Genomic DNA, 20,309 nt, shown 5'->3' with positions numbered 1-20,309 from the left:
GCTTTGTGGTAACTCTGGGAATGCAGGATCACCCGCAATGCCAATCAGCACCCAACCAGTCATGTGATGTTACAGCCCTTTAACCCTTTTGCAACTGCCCACGGCATCGGAAGCAGGTATTAGCTGTAACTGACAGCAAAGATCCTATTCCATGACCCACAGTCGGAGAACAGTTCCAATCATGGATTTTAACCCCAAACATGACCACGGTATCCAAGGGGTTCCGCCATGCTATATGTTCCCCTCGGCACCCCACGTTGCAAGATGGGGGGGAGTGCCGATATGCATCTTCTGCAGCCCTATGACTACACGTGTATTGCAGTCTATAGTGCTGAACCAGTGATCAGTACATCTCTGATTCAGGTCTCCTATTGGGACATCACTAAGAACCACTGCAATGCACAGTGTTCTTCACCACTATACAGGCTTTCTGTAGCCAGGAAATAGCTATTTTTTAACATGACTCGCTGCAAATAAATTGGGATTGAATCATATCGGAAAATTTGGCGAAGTTGCCAAATCGATTTTTTTAGAAATTTGCTTATCTCTAAATATAATATTAATGTAGAGAATTTATCATGACTACCTATCTTGGACCTAATGGTAATGGAAAAAAAGGGGAAAAGCACAACTGGACATGAGTATCCATATGTAAAAGTGTAACAAATATATAGCAACAGGAATTTCTGCCCAAGAAAAGAACCATAATTGCACAATATGCCTTTGGAAGAAATGAAAATAGACTGACTGCTGGCAACAGTCACAATAACTACTTATGCTTGTGTAATGACAGTATTGACTTTCCGAACAAACATTCATTCAAGCGTCAATACCAACAAAAATCTTTATTTTGCTCTAGAGATCAAAGTGCTCAACACAGCAGATGTAATAAAAGGCATAAATAAAAAGACTTTTTTCTTCTAAATAAAAGGGTTTTTTTTAGTGATTATTATCTCTGTATATATGTATAATACATACATATTACATACATATTAATTACAATCCCAGTAAAAAATAAATATATCTCAGTGGAAAAGCATAGTCTTTTTCTCTTTCTCATTTGCTTCATGTAAACTGATGTCATATAGTTTTCCATAGATGAGGGCAGGTATAATTTCCAATAGCGGCAGTTTTCTCCAGAATTAGCTAAGACCACATGTTGATGTCCTCATTAAGTTAATACACTGAAACAAGAAAACAAATGGAAATCAAATCTACACAAGTAAATTAAAGGGTTAATAAAAAGTCATAGTGTCTAAGCATCAGAGAGATCATTTTTATATAAAAGAAAATGAGACGGGAAGAGACACCCCTTTTGTATTATAGCTTATAACATTGTAGATAAACCTTATTTCTTGTTATGTTCTACAAATCAGCCTATTTGTTGTAGGGATTGTTACTGTGTGTCAGACCCGATAAAGCTTCAAAAGGGAATAATTATTTGTGTGTCCCTGGTAAGGACATCTGGGGCCCAAGTTGCTGAGTTGGGTATTTCCAAGTCTACTAGATCCATGGTCATATATCAATATGCAAAGACCAGCAAAGGACAGAAGCAGCTGTGTTCGAAAGTCAAAGCTTGATTTTGGTTTGGCTATTGCAGAAACACCATGGTTAATAGGTTTTTCACCAATAATGGTAGTAGGGATTATAAAATGTTTTTATGGGGGCAGCTCCCTTGGGAGTGAGGCTTCAATGATCACCTTAATCTCTCACCAACTTTAACAAGTGTGTGCCACTTACAAGTGGCCTATGGTGGCGGTAGAATTTTACATGTACGACACACACAGCTTCAACTAGTCTTCCCATAAGCGTCCCATGGTCAGCATCAAAGAGTGGATGGTGCATCACAAGTCTATCATTACTTAGCAAGAGAGATTGCTGCTGTATCACAGCGAAGCAGTGAAGCCTCCCTCTTGAACTCCGCCATTAAAAATAAATTTGTTGTCACCTACACTCATCTGATCATTTGGGCACTTGTATATAAATAGAAATGAGCGAACACTTTTCGGATCAGCCGATCCGAACAGCACGCTCCCATAGAAATGAATGGAAGCACAGCCACTTCCATTCATTTCTATGGGAACGTGCTGTGAGCGTGCTGTTCGGAACAGCTGTTCCGAACAGTGTTCGCTCATCTCTATATATAAACCCATCCAAACACTGGAAATTGATTGAGAATGAGCATTCCTATGAATGCTTATTTAGCAGATGATCAGCCTATTTAAAATGTCTTGAAAGGTGCCCACATTCTTTATACTGCCCTGTATCCATGGTAGACTTAATCTGCCCCTGACATTGTGCCCACTATCTTTATACTGCCCCGGGTCCATGGTAGTCTTGATACCTGGATACAGGTGCCCTGACTTGCATACAGTTTTGAATTAATTCAAGGGGCTGTAATTTTATGGGTGTTTTGGGTACAATTTGACAAAATGCTCTTAACTCTTGACTACAGCTGCTTGTTGGTTTTTACATACTGAGGTATGATGGGAGAACATGCAGATCTTGACTCACCAATCAGCTCAGAAACATGGGCTACATGACTGATAAAAAAATAGGATGTTACAGGTGATAGCAGGTATGTCAGAAAGAGTTCATATTGACTATGTAAAAATATGCAAATGAGCAATCTGGAACACTGAGGACGGCTCACATTGCCCCACATTGTTCTAATAAACTGGCATAAACGCAAGATCACAGGGTCAGGAAAAAAGTGGAAGGAAGGCAGTGTGGGGTGCAGCAGTTTGAAGCAATGAAGTTGCCTACAGTGCTCCAGACTGCCCATTTTTGTGTTGTGAAATAAAATAATATCTTGGCTATGGAGAATTTACATCCAGGTGAGCCTGATCTATCTGTGTTGTTGGCCTAATATGCTTCACCCTGGTGACAGACTCACTTTAAAAGTGTGGCTTGTTAGGACATAAACTAATCTGTACTATCATCAGAGGGCATTGACATCATGATTGGAGACATGAATGGATGATACTATATGTCATGACTGCTCTCCAATATATTCCACAAACATTTGCCACTGTTTAGACATAGAATGGCAAAAATCAGTCTAGTGGCATACCTCCAATGGAGGCAGACCAGTAGACCATGCAGGTGCTATAGGGCCCGTGAAGCTGGGGGGCCTAGGGCACTATTTCTTCTAACTCCTCCTCTCACAAACTGAAAAATAATAACAGACTCTGAGCTACACTGTCCAGAGAATTGTCCAATTTGACAGGAAGTAGAGAATACTGAAGGGGAGGAACACTGAACACTGCTCTTTGAATGAAAAGAGGCTGTAAACAGGGGCGTAACTACTGGGGTAGCAAGGGTAGCAGCTGCCACAGGGCTCGGGACATTAGGGGCCTGTCGACAGCCACTACCATTGTGATTTTTTTTTTTTTTTTTGTAATAGGCCGTTACCAGCTGGAGTGTAATGGGCCTTATTTACTTACCGATCCTGGCAGGGGCTGGGATCGGTAAGTGATTCCATGGGCCCCACAAACACTACTATTATACTCGGGGGTCTTTTCAGACCCCTGAGTATAATGATCAGAGGCCTGGGATTGGTAAGAGAACATAAAAAACTGTGTTACTTACCTTTCAACACTACTGGCAGGCTTCGGGCCTACTACTGTGAGGCCCCTGACATCACATGACCGGGCCTGCATCCCGGGTCATGTGACGTCCAAATGTCAAGGAAGATGGCCGACACCACCGAGGACTGCAGGGGAAGATAGGTAAGTGACAGTGGATAATAACTGTTCATGGGTGTCCACAGTTGGCATAATACTGTGTGCAAGGGCCACTATGGGGCATAATACTGTGTGCAGGGGCCACTTATGGGGCATAATAGAGCACGCAGGAATGTGTGTGTGGGGGGTCGGCTGTTGGTGTCTTCGGCATTGGTCGGGGGTGGGCCCATGTTGAAAGTTCGCTACGGGGCCCCGCCATTCCTAGTTACGCCACTGGCTGTAAATGATATGTATGAGTGTAAAGGGGTTATATAGAGAGTAATTTAGTAAGAGGGGTTTTAAAGTTCATGCCATATGATATTAGTGGGAGAGAGGAGATTACTGTATATGCTAAGTATGGGAAACGGCTTTAATGCATATGCTATGTAGTGGGGAAATTTTAATGTGCATGCAATATATAGGGAGGGGATTTATTCTACATGTTATGTGTAATGGAAAAGGCTTTACTCTACATGTGGTTGGAGACTGGGCTTTAATATACAACTTGTTTGTTAACAAGTTGTTTGTTTCATCTTCACACTGTTTGCAGGCAGGGGATTTATCTGTATGATTTGTTTGGGGAGGAGGCTTTCATCTACATGCTATATATGGTAGAGGGGAATTCTTTACAGATTCCTTTTGTAGGGAGGGGGGCTACATATATATATTATAATATATATATATATATATATATATATATATATATACAGGAGGAAGGATTTTTCTTTTTTAAGGTGTTAACATGCATACTCTGAGCATTTTATGGGAGATAAATCAGAAAGTAATACTTTTTCAGCTTGTACCATGAAAAAAAAGGATTAAGCTCAGGTGGTACATTGGACTCGCGTTCTATATCTCACACTTTATAACTGTTTTTAATTCACATTTTTTAGATAAGATCAGTACAAATACAACATCATATAGGCACAATATACCCAACTTCATACTACTCCCACCAAGGGCAAAAAAAAAAATAAAAAAAAAATGGAAAAACATACCTTAACCTATAAGGAAATAATTTGGAACAATGTTAAAATAGAATAGGTGCAACAGCAGGCTATAAAAATGGTGGAGGGTCTGAAGCATAAAATATATCAAGAGAGATTTAAGTAGGTAATCTGTATATCTTACTGGAAGGAGGCGAAAGAGGGACCTGAATGAAACTTTTGCCTTTGTTAGAGGTATAAATAAGGTCCAGGAGGAAGGGTTTTTAATAAAATACTGAACACAAGAACAAGGGGCCATGATCTGATATTAGTTGGGGGAAATATCAGAAGCAATGTCAGTAAATATTATTTCACTGATAGATTAGTTGAGGCTTAGAACAAACTTCCAGAAGATATAGTTCGGAAATCTACAGTAAGTGAATTTAGGCAAGCCTGAAATAAACACATGTCTATCTTAAGATAAAATTGAATTAATATAAGGGCTGACTAGTTGGACCAAGTGATCTTTTTCTGCTTTTCTTCTATATTTTTTAAATAATTGTTTTTTGGTGCATAATATGAGTTGTGATTTATAAAAATATATGTGAATTATAAAACAATATGAGACATATTAAATGCAGGATTTCAAGAAAAACATGTAGATTGATTTTCTGCTGTAATTTATTTTACGTGGGGGTTTCTGCATAGAATGTTCACTCATCAAACACGTTCACTCAAGGGTGGTATTAGCACAGCCCAAGCCCTCATTCACATCAGCGTTTGGATTCCTTCGGGGGGAGTCTGCATGGGGACCTTTCCCCGATTGGAATACCAAAAGCAAGTGCAAGCGCTGGTGCAGTAAAAGCACACGGACCCCATACCTCCAGATCTCTGCAGGGATCATGCAGACAGGAAAATAGTTCACCATCTACTTTCCTTTCCACATGATTCTTGCGGGCAGCACGCAGTAAGCACATGGACCCCATTATAGTCTATGGGGTCCGTGTGTTTTTACAGCACAGTGCTTGCAAATGCGTTTGTATTCCATTCAGGGGGTCTCCATGCGGACTATCCCTGGACAGAATACAAAAGCAGATGTGAACAGGGCATAAGACTGCCAGTAAAGGAAACATTCCATCATACTGGCATTGTAGGATATAGTCAAAGCTCCTCAGCCAGCCTCATGAGGTCCAAACTACATGCTCAAGCTTATATTGTTGGAAGATGTCCAGACACACCGCTTATATAGGGGGTGGCCAGACTGTATAGCTAGACAGCTGTTACAGGGGGAGGTCCCCACTGCACAATCATAAGGCTAATGTAGGGAGTAGCCCACATAAATTGGTATTATAGGGAACAATCCACACAACATAGCTAGAATTTTGCTATAGAGGCATTCCAAATTATACTTTAAAACTGCTAGGTAGCCCAGACTATGCAGTCAGACTGCTGTTATGGAAGGTTGTCCAGACTACACTACTACTGCTATAATATGGGATATCCATACAAGGCCTGACTGCTGTTATAGAGGGCTGTGTACATTACTCAGCCAGACTACTGTTTTGGGGGGTGGTCCCCGAAAACGTCAAATGTCACAGTCAGACTAGTCCAGTCTACACAGTCAGGCTGCTTTTATTGAAGGTACAATAGTCCAGAATACAATGCCACATTGCTGTAAAAGAGGTAGTTCAAACTATATTTCCTGACTGGTGGTCCATATTAGAATCAGACTGCTTTGTTGAAGGTACTCTAGACTACATTTTTAGACTATTGTTACAGGGGGCTTTCTAAACAATACAGTGTAAGGCTAAGGCCGGGGCCCCATGGGCCGGAAAGGCCGCGATTTGGCCGCGGTACGTGCAAAGTGGATGGGATTCATGCGAATCCCATGCCTATTTTGCAGAAAAAATCACAGCGCAGACACGCTGTGATTTCCAAAACCGTTGCAGTTTTGAAAATCACAGCATGTCAATTATATCTACGGAAACGCCGGTGGCTTTCCCATAGATATAATTGTAATAGAAAGTCCGCGGAGGAAAAGTCAGTGAACTTTCTGTTCAAAGCGCTGCAGGAAGAACCGCAATGTATTCACGCATCAGTTGTTCCTGCCGCGTTAAAGGTTCCGGCCAGTGGGGAATTAGCCTAAGGCCCCAAGTTGCGGAAACACAGCTTTTTTTTTTCAGATTTTGTTGCGGTTCTTTGAGCCAAAGTCAGGAGTGGATTGAGCAAAAGTTAGAATTATAAGAGCCTCTCATATATTTCCGATTCCATTTGTAGCCATTCTTGGCTTTGGATAAAAAAAAAAAAAAATTGCAACAAAAAAGCCGCGTTTCCGTAACATGAGGCCTTATCCTAAAGGCTACTATAGACCGTGCAGACTAAACAACTAAGCTACTGTTATAAAGTCTGGCACAGACTAAATGACATGAGTTTTACAAGTAGCCGACCAGATTGCAGAGACTGCTCTCAAGCCATGAATTTCAGACTAGACAGCCATACTTCTGTTATAGGGAAGTGGTCCGTTTCGCATATATTGGATTACACTACACAGTTTACTCTAGATCACAGTAGACAGTCACCTGCTCAGCTTGAAGCAGTAAATGAAAAGCTAATGAAAATATAATAAATGTGCTTTTATGATATAACTTCAATAATTTTCTCTGAATAATGTACTTTAATTGAATAAAAACATTTAAATATTCCCATAGGCAGATAATTTTTTTTTTCCCAAAAATTAATTTTATACTCACTGACCCTGAACAAATAGCACTTTAACATACAAAACAAAAAATAAAGATTGTATGTGTTTTTTAATAAGTTGTATAAAATATAATGAAATAGCTAAAATGTCACTTTCCATGTGAATTAAATGACAACAGAAAATTCCTCTGCATTAGAACCCTAAGAGCGAAAGACTTTAGGACTAAAATCCGTTAATTGGGTTCTTAAAGTTTAGCCATTGTGACTCTGCAAGTATAATTGAACTAAAAGCTTTTATGCAATGATGACCTTTCAAGGATTACTATAAAGCTCTAGTGACATTATGGCAGAGACTGAAGTTGGATTTTTTGTCAAAAACACAATCAAATACACATTTAGGCAGTAGATGTGTACGATGAAAAAAATTATCAATGACCAAAGGGGAAAATGATTTATATTGCACTTCTAAGAGCCGCAGGAAGCTATTATTGAACTAAATTCCTTTGAAAAAAAACAGCAGGAGGCGCTACACACAGCGAACCCCCTTTGCTTTTGTAGAAGCATTGTAAATGTGTATTGCAAAATCCCTATATCAAGAATATTATTGGTGAAGGAAACATAATTTGCCAAGCATTGTGAATGCTCAAAATAAGTGTAAAGTTACTATATGAATGATAAGCGTTGAAAATGGTATATTATTATGAAGATGTATACTGATTTATTCAACCTGTTCGTAAAACTAACCTTCAATTCCACTGCAAGCTACTCCTGCCCATTGCTTTGGTTTTCTCAGACAGTAGTGCATGTTGTATTAAATGAAGGATTCCCATCATAAACAGTTACTGGAAGTCTCTTGTTATCAAAGGAAATGGGTGAAGTATGAGTCCCATGTTTAATGTAGGAAAATATCTTGTACATTATAGTAATTCTCAGCTGTGCTGCTGAGAGCACTCTGACAGTAATGGTGCTGATACATAGCACATCGTGATTTTTGGGAATTATTCTGGGGATCATTACGTGTAAGGGAAGGGAATTATATTATCACTTCTCATAGCAGAGAAACCACAAGGTTCTAATTGTGTATTAGTCCATTTCTTCAATGCTATCTCACTTTCTGTAATTCCTGTCTCAGCCAGGATGGCAAAGGCTGCCCCAGTCTGTGGAGAAGTTTGGACAGTTCAATGTTGTGGTCCTGGTAATAGCTTGAAAGAAATACTCTCGACTGAAAAGAAGAAATAATTCTGGTTAGGACCATGACCAAAATATTTTTACATTAGTTAACAAAATCAAAATAATAAATTGATGTATTTTATACTGCTTAAAGGACATGTTTGGGAGAGTCTACCACCTCCCCAAATATATCCAATTGCTGCCATGAATATATAGTTACATAGTAGATGAGGTTGGATGAAGACATGAGTCCATCAAGTCCAAGCTATAACTCTACAGTCCCCTACAGCGTTAATCCAGGGTAAGGCAAAAAAAAAACAAAAAACCCATGAGGCTGATGCCACTTGCCCCAATTCAGGGAGAAAATACCTTCCCGACTCCAATCTGGCAGTCAGTATAAAAACCCTGGATCAACATGTCCTTAAAATCCAGAGACCATAACCCGTAATATTGTTCTCTTCATATAATATTGTTCTATCTCTAGATTTGGAGAAAAACAAATGTAAATTAGACAGTTGGTGCACTAGGGGCTCAACCAGGATGGTTGATATCATAGCAGCGGGAGGTACAACTTCCACTGCACCAAGTAGTACAGGCAGGACATGATAAGAGTCTATGCAGCAAGAGCAGGGCTCCTAAAACCGAAGGCCATGTACCAACCATACAACCTCAAAGTTTGTTTATCTCCAAATGTTAATAAGTGACATACAGATGTAATAGGCTTAACCCGAACATCTGCAATTGGCTAAACTGCTGCAGCATAATATTACAGAACACAATGAAAAGTTATTGGAAAAATATTTTTCCATGAGTTTTCATTGTTTTTGTTGTCTTTTACAATAAGGTATCAGTCTGTAGCAGTTTAATTAATTATAGAAGTTCAGGTTACGCCTGCTACATCTGTATACAACACAGATTAATGTTTATCACTGTACTGTGCTTTGTGATATGCTCTCTAATGTAGTGGCAACAGATAAAAATGGGGAGGTGGTAGACTCGCTTTAAATATAAATAATACATTAATATAAAATTGTATCATTTTAAATTACCACTACAGTTTAGATGTAACGGGAGTCTACCACCTCCGTCAAATATCTTCACCCTCCACCATTTTACAGAGCACGTTACAGCATACATACAGCAGCATACCGTTATTGAGTATGCTACTTTTATATATTTGGAAAATAAAACTTTGAGGTAGCATCAAAATGAGCAAATAAAATCAGTATTTCCATCCACAGTATCCGACAGTGCAGTTCAAGACTCAAATCTACACCTACTAAATATGTTGTTAGTTGGTCTAAGATTCAACAGACAAAGAGGTTTTCCTATATTGCAGCCACGGTGTTAGGATTGGGTCCTGCAGGGTCCACTCTCAGCGCACAGCGCCACCTGCGGGTCAATCTAACCCTCGGCCTCATGTAGTGAGGTGTCTGGAGTGTAAGTCCAGATTTCGGCCCACTGAGCATGCTCAGGCCTATTGGAGTCGCTCACAGGCTAAGTGCCACTTCTTGCCTACTGAGCATGAGCAGTGAGGTCATGGCCACCGCCCTGTTGGGCAGAGACTCCCCTTTAAAAAGTGTGAGCCGACGCCCGCCCGGTGCTCACACTTTGAATCAAATTGCTGAAGGTTGTGCATGACAGTAGTTCAGGGAAAGGCTCCAGTTTCCAGGCAGGTGTTCAGACTAGGCCTGTAGTTAGTACCCTGTAAGCCCTGAACTGACAGCTCTATACCTGGGTTAGGAGCAGTAGACTCTGTTCCAGCCCATAGAGTTGCAGCAGGCTTGGGCTCTCAGTTAGCCACTTTTACTGTCTAAACTTCCTTCACTCTCCTGGCTGTTTGCAGGAGAATGTTTAGTTGTTGACCTGGGGTGAGTTAACCCTTGGCAGCCTTGTTTGCTGTTCCAGCTGTACTGAACACCTGTCCAGTTAAGCTAACTGGCAGGGCTTTCCTGCAGCCTGTACACATTTAGTACTGCATCTCGTGTCTGCCAGTGGAGTTAACTGGTAGGGCACTATTCAGACACTCAGCCGCCCATCATTGGGCCTGTGGACCTCGCTGCAGTGCCTTGCAGACTAGAGGTTCTGTTGTTTAAAAATATTATTTTTTAATTAATACACAGAACCGTAACATAACTGTGAGCCAAGGTCTTGCTGTCATGTCTGAACAGGCGCAGTTACAGCGCTATGTGCAGCAGTTGGAGGCCCGTTTCCAATCGCTGGAGCAGCAACCGCCAACTACTGGGGACGCCTCCCACACTGCACAGGTGATAGCGCAAGCCCTAGCTCTTACGCCATCAGCTAATGGGCAAAACCCCCGTCTGGCTCTCCCAAATAAATTTGCTGGTGAGTCAAGGGAATGTAGGGGGGTTTATCAATCAATGTTTAATTCACTTTGAGGTGCAAGCAGCCGCATTCCCCACTGAAAGAAGTAAGGTGGGGTTTGCAATATCCCTCTTAGCAGACCGGGCATTAGAATGGGCTACGCCTTTATGGGAACGTGGCGATCCTGTCACCACTCGCGCCACAGCCTTCCTAGGGGCCCTGAAACAAGCATTTTTAGGTCCATGGGTCACTTTTGATTCATCCCTGCAGCTACTAGACCTAAGCCAGGGGTCAGGCACTGTTAGCACATATGCAGTGCAGTTCAGGACACTGGCATCCGAAATTGACTGGCCGGATAAGGCCTTAGTGCCAGTGTTTTGGAAAGGTTTAGCTCCTCACGTCAAGGATGCTTTGGCAACCCGTGAAATTCCTAGTACCCTAGAAGCTCTAATTGCCCTAGCTACTCGCATTGATCTGCGGCATGGTGCACAAGAGCTGGAGATAGCGGCTAGCCGGTCCCGTATCCGATTGGCTCCCGTGTTCCCTTCCTCCAGTTCCTCTGCACTGCCAGTAGGGGACGCACCTGAGCCAATGGACATCTCTCGCGCCAAAATTACTTCCCGGCGTCTGAAGCGAGAGTCTGTATGTTTCTCCTGTGAGCTGCCAGGGCATCTCTCACTGCCCTATGAAGCAGGAGGAAACTGGGAAACATCAGCCATTAGTAACCATTGGCAGGGCAGCACTAGCAATGCCACCTCTCTCCCAAGTACGGGGGCCACCGAATAAAATTTTTGTACCACCCAATGGGCGCCGGGAGATGCTCGCCCGGGCACATGACTCATGCATTGGGGAACACTTTAGTTGCAGGAGAATGCAAAATCTCCTTAGTAAGTCCTATTTCTGGCCTGGTATGGGTCGTGATGTCAGAGAATTTGTGCGGGCATGTGGGTCATGCGCCCGTGATAACCCTGTGGTAAGGGAATGGCCCGCGACTGACGCTCATCGCCGTCCTGGCTACACTTCCCAGCCCGAGAATCGGTATGGGGTGCACACTGTAAATATTGTCACACCAGACCTTGTGGGGGCTTTTGAAGGGGGGGGGGCCTAAGAGGGGGGGGGGTAATGTTAGGATTGGGTCCCACAGGGTCCACTATCAGTGCACAGCGCCACCTGCAGGTCAATCTAACCCTCGGCCTCATGTAGTAAGGTGTCTGGAGTGTAAGTCCAGATTTCGGCCCACTGAGCATGCTCAGGCCTATTGGAGTCGCTCACAGGCTAAGTGCCACTTCTTGCCTACTGAGCATGAGCAGTGAGGTCATGGCCACCGCCCTGTTGGGCGGGGACTCCTTTAAAAAGTGTGAGCCGACGCCCGCCCGGTGCTCACACTTTGAATCAAATTGCTGAAGGTTGTGCATGACAGTAGTTCAGGGAAAGGCTCCAGTTTCCAGGCAGGTGTTCAGACTAGGCCTGTAGTTAGTACCCTGTAAGCCCTGAACTCAGGGCCGGCTCCAGGTTTTTATGGGCCCTTGGGCGACAGAGCCTCAGTGGGTCCCCTTGTAAAGGAGGTGGGGGAGTCGAGACACTGTGCGTTGCAGATGAAGCGAGTGACGTCATGCAGGAGTGTGGCGTCACCAACGCCATACCTCCTAATCTTTTAAAGAGTAGAAAGAGGGGCTCTGCGCGCCGCTGCAAATTTGGCTCCACCCACTTTTATGTTGATTCCACCCATTCTCATTCATTTATCATGCGCTCCCACACAGTATAATCCTCCTACAGTCACCCGTAAATGATATGCCCCCCCTCCATCTCTCCCCCAGTTTCATATACACCCTTCCTCTGCCCCCAGTTTCATGTCCCCCCCTCCATCTCTGTCCCCAGTTTCATCACGTTCTCTCCCTTCATCTGCCCATAGTTTCATGTCCCCCGTCTCTGCCCCAGTGTCATGCTGTTCCACCCCTCCCCTTCATTTGCCCCCTCAGTTTCATTGGGCCCCCTCCATCTCTGTCCCCAGTGTCATGCCGTTCTCTCCCCACCCCCTTCATCTTCCCCAGTGTCATGCCGTTCCCCCCCCTTCATTTGCCCCCCAGTTTCATTGGGCCACCTCCATCTCTGTCCCCAGTGTCATGCCGTCTCCCCCCCTTCATCTTCCCCAGTGTCATGCCGTCCCCCCCTCCCCTTCATTTACCCCCCAGTTTCATGGGCCCCCTTCATTATGTTTCACCTTAATATGTAATACAAAACAAACACTTACACTCACCTTCTATCACTCACCTTCCATCGTTCCCCCGACGCTCCTCTCTCCAGTCACACACGCGATGCAGGAGCTGTGAGATCAGCTTCTGCTTAGCTCCAGCCCGGCTTGCGTGTGTAAGCGTGATGTGATGACGTCATCGCGCCTACACACGCAAGCCGGGCCGGAGCTTTAAAGCAGTAGCTGATCTCACAGCTCCTGCATCGCGTATGTATTCCAGCCATGTATTCCGTCCGTCCGCCGATGAGCTGAAATTGTGACAGGCAAGTGCCGGGGGGCCCCCAGAGGCTCTGTGGGCCCCGGCACTTGCCCGACTATGCCGTGCGCTGACGCCGGCCCTGCCTGAACTGACAGCTCTATACCTGGGTTAGGAGCAGTAGACTCTGTTCCAGCCCATAGAGTTGCAGCAGGCTTGGGCTCTCAGTTAGCCACTTTTACTGTGTAAACTTCCTTCACTCTCCTGGCTGTTTGCAGGAGAATGTTTAGTTGTTGACCTGGGGTGAGTTAACCCTTGGCAGCCTTGTTTGCTGTTCCAGCTGTACTGAACACCTGTCCAGTGAAGCTAACTGGCAGGGCTTTCCTGCAGCCTGTACACATTTAGTACTGCGTCTCGTGTCTGCCAGTGGAGTTAACTGGTAGGGCACTATTCAGACACTCAGCCGCCCATCATTGGGCCTGTGGACCTCGCTGCAGTGCCTTGCAGACTAGAGGTTCTGTTGTTTAAAAATATTATTTTTTAATTAATACACAGAACCGTAACACACGGGGACCATACTTTCAGAAATTTATGATGCGAGAAGTTAGCCCAACTCGACAATTCTTCGAATCTCGCTACAAAAAACTCCAAATCTATGGAAGGGACATACTGTACATAGCAAGATATGTTTATCACTGTAATGTGCTAGAGACTTGGTAGAGGTGGTAGACTTCCTTTACATTTGTCAACATTATTGGAAAAGAAACCTGATATAATGAGATTATTACCATGTAAGTGAACGTCTCGCTCTGGTGAGAGCCTTACAACATGCTTCAGGTGTTAGCTAATAGGGAACATTTGACCTTACCAAATTTCATCTGAATATCTAAGTGAGGTCAGTGATGTTTTGTAGCTTTAAAGGGGTTCATAGGCAAAGTTGAAACTGGGATCATAAACCTATCAAGCTATATAAGATAACATCACAATATATAGATGGTGTGAAGACTAGAGATGAGCGAACACTGTTCGATCGAATAGATATTCAATCGAATATCAGGCCGTTCGAGGTATTCGATTCCAATCGAATACCACGAGGCAAACACAGTAAAAATTAGTTTCCCCTCCCACCTTCCCTGGCACTTTTTTTGCACCATTAAAAGGGGAGGTGGGACAGAAACTATGAGGAGGCATTGGAAAAAAATCGGAAAAAGTAATTGGCTGGCTAATTCAGGTGACCTCCAATTTATACGAATGGTGGATTTAACATTCGGTTAATTTGAGACTGTGAACTATGTTACTGTGAGACAGGGATAGATGTACTGGCAGGGTTAGCTAGGGATTACCTTTATTTAGGGGGGAATGTTACTCACCCAGCTTTTTGGGGCTCTATCTGATCGGGATCCCTGTCAGCTTGTGATATGCATGAGCTGACTTTTTCCCATAGGAATGCATTGACCAGTGTTGATTGGCCGAATGCCATACAGAGTACAGCATTCGGCCAATCAACGCTGGTTCTGCCGGTGGCTCATCTGTGAGGAGGCGGAGTCTAATATCGGACCAGAATGGAGACTGCAGTGGACCGATCTTAGACTCCGTCTCCTCCGGCAGAACCAGCGTACTCTGTATGGCATTCGGCCAATCAACGCTGATCAATGCATTCCTATGCTGAGCGCACGACCAGCACTGCTACAACGGAGAACCGCTGAACCCTGCTGCACACTCAGCTCTGCTGCATCAGAGATGCACTGAACCCTGCTGCACACTCAGCTCTGCTGCATCAGAGATGTAGCAGAGCTGAGTGTGCACTGAACCCTTCTGCACTGAACCCTTCTGCACACTCAGCTCTGCTGGTCAATGCATTCCTATGGGAAAAAGTCAGCTCCCGCATGTCGCAAGCTGACAGGGATCCTGACGTAATACAGTGACTTAGGCATGTTAGATGCCCCCAGGCATGCTTCCCCTGCTGTCCCAGTTGCATTTCAGGGTGTTGGCATCATTTCCTGGGATGTCATTGTGGACTTGGTGACTCTCCTGAGTCGAAGAGTGGGATCCCCTGAAACAAGCATTTTTCCCCATAGACTATAATGGGGTTCGATATTCGTTCGAATAGTCGAATATTGAGGGCCTATTCGAAACGAATATCAAATATCGAATATTTTACTGTTCGCTCATCTCTAGTGAAGACCTGCCATACATATCTGTCCACCCTTAATGGGATTGTCCAGGAATTTGACAAACTACAGAGGTGCCTGGGGCTGGCTTAACACTAAAAAAACCATAATCAACTCTCCATGGAACTCCATTGTCTGTTCATTCACAGTCCCTCTCCAGCAATTGCTGAGGTTACTGAAAGGTCTCAGTGGTCATATGGGGCATAGGGATTCTGGAAACCAAGGCTTGTGCGAGACCTAATGGACTGTGGTGGTAGACAATGAGGCACTGGGAACAGATGAGTATGTTTTTTTTTATGTTTTGCCCCAGAATCTCCATAGTTTGTCCAAGTACTGGACACCCTTTTTAATTTAGGGAAAATTTGGTTCAGTACTCCAATTTTGCTTTAAACCAGTTTAAAGCAACAAACCCTTTGAAAGGCTGCAATTTACAAAACTGCATGGGTGTTATTAATACATTTTGTAATATGCTTTATTAACAAAGTGTCCATTCTGTAAAATTCTTAATATCTTTATTCTTTCCCTTGCTTCTCTGTTTAGATCTGCACCCTGCTATACACTGTGTACAATGTACAGGCTTGGGTTAATGAAAAGAAAATGAGGGTGAGGAGTGTTAGTGTTACTTCTGGGGTCTTATAAAAAATAGAACCTTGCAGGTTGCGGGTCTACCTGTAATATACAGTCCTATGAAAAAGTTTGGGCACCCCTATTAATCTTAATCATTTTTAGTTCTAAATTTTTTGGTGTTTGCAGCAGCCATTTCAGTTTGATATATCTAATAACTGATGGACACAGTAATATTTCAGGATTGAAATGAGGTTTATTGTACTAACAGAAAATGTGCAATATGCATTAAACCAAAATTTGACCGGTGCAAAAGTATGGGCACTTCAACAGAAAAGTGACATTCATATTTAGTAGATCCTCCTTTTGCAAAGATAACAGCCTCTTGTCGCTTTTAATCAGTTCCTGGATCATTGTCTAATTAATAGGGGTGCCCAAACTTTTTCATAGGACTGTAGTTGGCATTGGGGTATTTATATACAGATGCATACAAGATATCCCCATCATGACTGTGTTTCCATCTAGTGATGTCTTTGGAAATAGTATAGGTAGAATTGCAACTGCTTAGTTTCAAATAAAAATGAGAATATCCTCCTTTGAAGCATGTTTCTATGTTTTATAATGCCTACTATAAAACTGTTTGATGTGAACCCCTACGCTTATTTTCTCGTGATTACACCCACAAGCCTGTGAGAAGCAGGATACAGCTCTCAAAAGCAAAGAAAAGTATAGAAAAATGCAGGATTTCAGGTGAAAGGAGCTATAATTTGTTAGCAAAAAGACCCCAAAAAACATATTACGAAATATATTAAATTAATATAATTAATATAATGTATTAATTATTATTATTATTATTATTATTATTATTCAAAATGTCAGAAAAAGTTGTGGAAAAGCTGATTTTTATTGCGGATTTGGCTGCATACCATACACCTCTCTTGGCTTTGGATAAAAATAAAAAGTTGACAACAAAAAATGCAGCTTTTCCATAATTGTAAAGCAGGATTTCCTAAAATAAAAAAATAGATAAAAAATTGTTCATCTTTATAATACCCAGACCATCCTATGCAGATGCTTTGGTGGCTGGTTTCTGGCCTTGCCTTTTCGGCTGCCAGCAATGATGTGTCATACATGGGATCACTTTAGCCACTGGGTGGAGATGTTGGACCCCAATTGATCTGATACTGATGGCCTATTTGGTAGATAGGTCATCAGTATCACTACCTTCAGATCCTGACAATGCCTTTAACACAAAAAATAAGTTAAGCAACTATTTATTATGATCAATCACATAGAAATCTTAGAAATAACCTGTTTTTAAGGTAAATTGACAAAAATATACACTTTACAAAGCCGAATTAAGTGGCAACATCATAAGATAATTCTTATAAGTTCTTCACTGCTAAGCACACGTATCTTAGCACAATAATTTTAGTTTCTGAATGTACAATTAAGGTAATCATAAATATAACTTTTATTAATAATCAAAATGCTAAAAGAGTATCTGAGTAAAGTATGGGTGTCCACCAAAGAATAATAGGTGCAAAAATAAAAACGAACCCCATCTATCTGGGAGATCTGTATGACAAGGTCATAGCACCCAGTAAGCTATTGTCCCCAAAAATCTCTAATCAACTGTCCACCCAAATTATGTGACCTCATTGATATAGTGAGCATGAGGCACACACTCTCTTACCTCATCTGTACTTGTATCATCACCCCTTAGTTAACAATGCTTCACAGATACTAAATAAGGTGGATATATTCCTATAACAGATAAATTAATAAACCCCCTTTCCTATATACCAAAAGAATCAGTCATGAGCATCTGTATACTATCTAGTCCCGTGATGGCGAACCTATGGCACGCATGCTAGGCAGGGCATTCAGAGCCCTCTCTGTTGGCACATACGCTGTCGCCCAGATCGCTCTCTAACGGGGAATTCAGTACAGATTCACTGTTAGTGAGTGATCGCTGCTTTCAGCTGTATGTGCAAATGAACATACAGCTGAAAGTTGTCAGAGTGTGGCCTCTACCCCAATGCAGGCACAATGGCGTAAGTCATTAGTGCATGCAATCAGAAGGAGAATGCCCAGCTGCTCTTCATGGGACTTCAGGTAAGTATAATACGGTGTGTGTGTGTGTGTATGTATGTGTGTATATGTGTGTGGGGAGGAAGGGATACTGTGGAGCATATAACACTGTGTGGGGGTGCGTACTGTGGAGCATATAATACTGTGTGGGAGCTACTGTGGAGCATATAATACTCTGTGGGGGGGGGGCTACTATGGAGTATATAATACTGTGTGTGGGGGCTACTATGGAGCATATAATACTGTGTTTGGAGGGCCTATTGTGGATCATATAATACTGTGTTTGGAGGGCCTACTGTGGAGCATATAATACTGTGTGGAGGGGGCTACTGTGGATCATATAATACTGTGTTTGGAGGGCCTACTGTGGAGCATATAATACTGTGTGGAGGGGGCTACTGTGGATCATATAATACTGTGTGGGGGGATTCTTTGGAACATATAATACTGTGTGGGGGCCACTGTGGAGCATATAATAATGTCTGGGGGCTACTGTGGAGCATATAATACTATCTGGGGGCCACTGTAGGGCAGATTGTATTGTGTGAGAGTCCCTTTATTTTACACAGTATCTGTTTTGTCGCATACATGTGATATTAGTACAGGCTGTAACATTGCACGATTACTATAAAACAGATACTGTGTGATGTACAGTAAATAGAGAACATTAATTGTTAAAAAGTACCAAATCCAGAGACCTTTACCTTTCAGTAAAAGTTGTTTATATTAAAGCTCTGTAAAGGCCCATTCATACGACTGTATTTTGCGGGTCCATAACTGTCCACAATTGTAGATCCGCAGAGTATTAAAGTTAAATTGCTGTGTTAGCACTTTGCGATAATTTAGTGGGTTTTGGGTTGCAGTTTGGGCATTTGGTCTCTAAAAGGTTTGCCATCACTGACTAGATTCTAGTCAGACCCCCAGTTTGACAACAATACTACCCTCTAGGGAAGCAGCAAGCCCCCGCAATATTTAAGCAGAGGAGTACTATTCTCTAGAAACAAATACTCCAGGAACTGCAGTTTTTCTACATATCCTATTGCTGAGAGCAAGTGCTGCCGATTTCTATATACCCTACAAGTTAATTGTTCCTGATGAACCCTTATAGGATGATTAAGGGAGAAATGCATCAAGCCTATTTAATTGGGGCATCTATAGAATAGTACCTATTGCTTAAAGGGATTCTACCATTAAACCAACATTTTTTCTAACTACCACATCGGAATAGCCTTAAGAAAGGCTATTCATCTCTTACCTTTGGACGTGGTCTCCGCGGCGCCGTTCCTTAGAAATACCGGTTTTAACCGGTATACAAATGAGTTCTCTGCAGCAATGAGGGCGGGCCCCAGTACTCAAACGGTGATGGGGGCGTCCCCACTGCCGCCCGAGAGCTCACTCCAGCGACGCCTCCATCTTCAGCTGCAACCCAGCTTCTTCTGTCTTCCAACTCGGTCCAACCTCCGACGCCTGCACAGTACGCTCCTGTATTGAAATACAAGAGTGGCCTCCCAAAAATGGCCACCGGCCGGCGTCCATTTTTGGGAGGCCGCTCTTGCTCTTGTAGTTCAAAACAGGAGCGTACTGCGCAGGCGTCGGAGGTTGGACCAAGACGGAAGACAGAAGAGGTGGGGTTGCAGCTGAAGATGGAGGCGTCGCTGGAGTGAGCTCTCTGGCAGCAGTGGGGACGCCCCCATCGTCGTTTGAGCACTGCCTTCATTGCTGCGGAGAACTCATTTGCATGCCGGTTAAAACCGGTATTTCTGTGGAACAGAGACCACGTCTAAAGGTAAGAGATGAATAGCCTTTCTTAAGGCTATTCCGACATGGTAATTAGAAAAAAAATGTTGGTTTAGTGGTAGAATCCCTTTAAATATTGCAGTGAGCTTGCTGCTTGAACTTGTTGAATTGGAGCATTTTAAGAATATTACCCTTCTGCTTAAATATTGCTTGTTCTCTTACTTAGGGTCTGACTAAATCGTCTAAAGATGCTCATGACCCATTCCTTTAGTATAAGGGGAAGGGGGTTTATTTATTTATGTGTTATAGGAATATACCCACCATATCTAGTATCTGGGAAGCACTATTGACTAAGGGGTGAGTGAATGCACAATTAGTTGTAGTGTTTTTAGCTAATTGAAAACAAAGAATAAGAAAATACAAAATGATAGCAACTGTTTTTGGAAAGAG

At 42.8% G+C, this 20,309-nt stretch overlaps 1 protein-coding gene across 1 annotated transcript in view; it reads right to left on the bottom strand.

Moving 5' to 3' along the window:
• Nucleotides 1-908: 908 nt before the first annotated feature.
• The window catches only part of LOC142217770 (bifunctional heparan sulfate N-deacetylase/N-sulfotransferase 4-like), a 334,797-nt gene continuing 315,396 nt past the window's right edge, over nucleotides 909-20,309 (bottom strand). The window contains exons 14-15 of the mRNA XM_075286110.1: nucleotides 8,463-8,573; nucleotides 909-1,184 (exon numbers count right to left, since the gene is read on the bottom strand). Of these exons, the coding sequence (XP_075142211.1) occupies nucleotides 1,143-1,184; nucleotides 8,463-8,573 (153 nt within the window). The 3' untranslated portion in view covers nucleotides 909-1,142. The remainder of the gene's footprint in view (nucleotides 1,185-8,462; nucleotides 8,574-20,309) is intronic.

The sequence above is a fragment of the Leptodactylus fuscus genome, chromosome 1 (genome assembly GCF_031893055.1).
Source record: "Leptodactylus fuscus isolate aLepFus1 chromosome 1, aLepFus1.hap2, whole genome shotgun sequence".
NCBI classification, from domain to species: domain Eukaryota; kingdom Metazoa; phylum Chordata; class Amphibia; order Anura; family Leptodactylidae; genus Leptodactylus; species Leptodactylus fuscus.
This window is presented reverse-complemented; position numbering and strand designations above follow the sequence as displayed.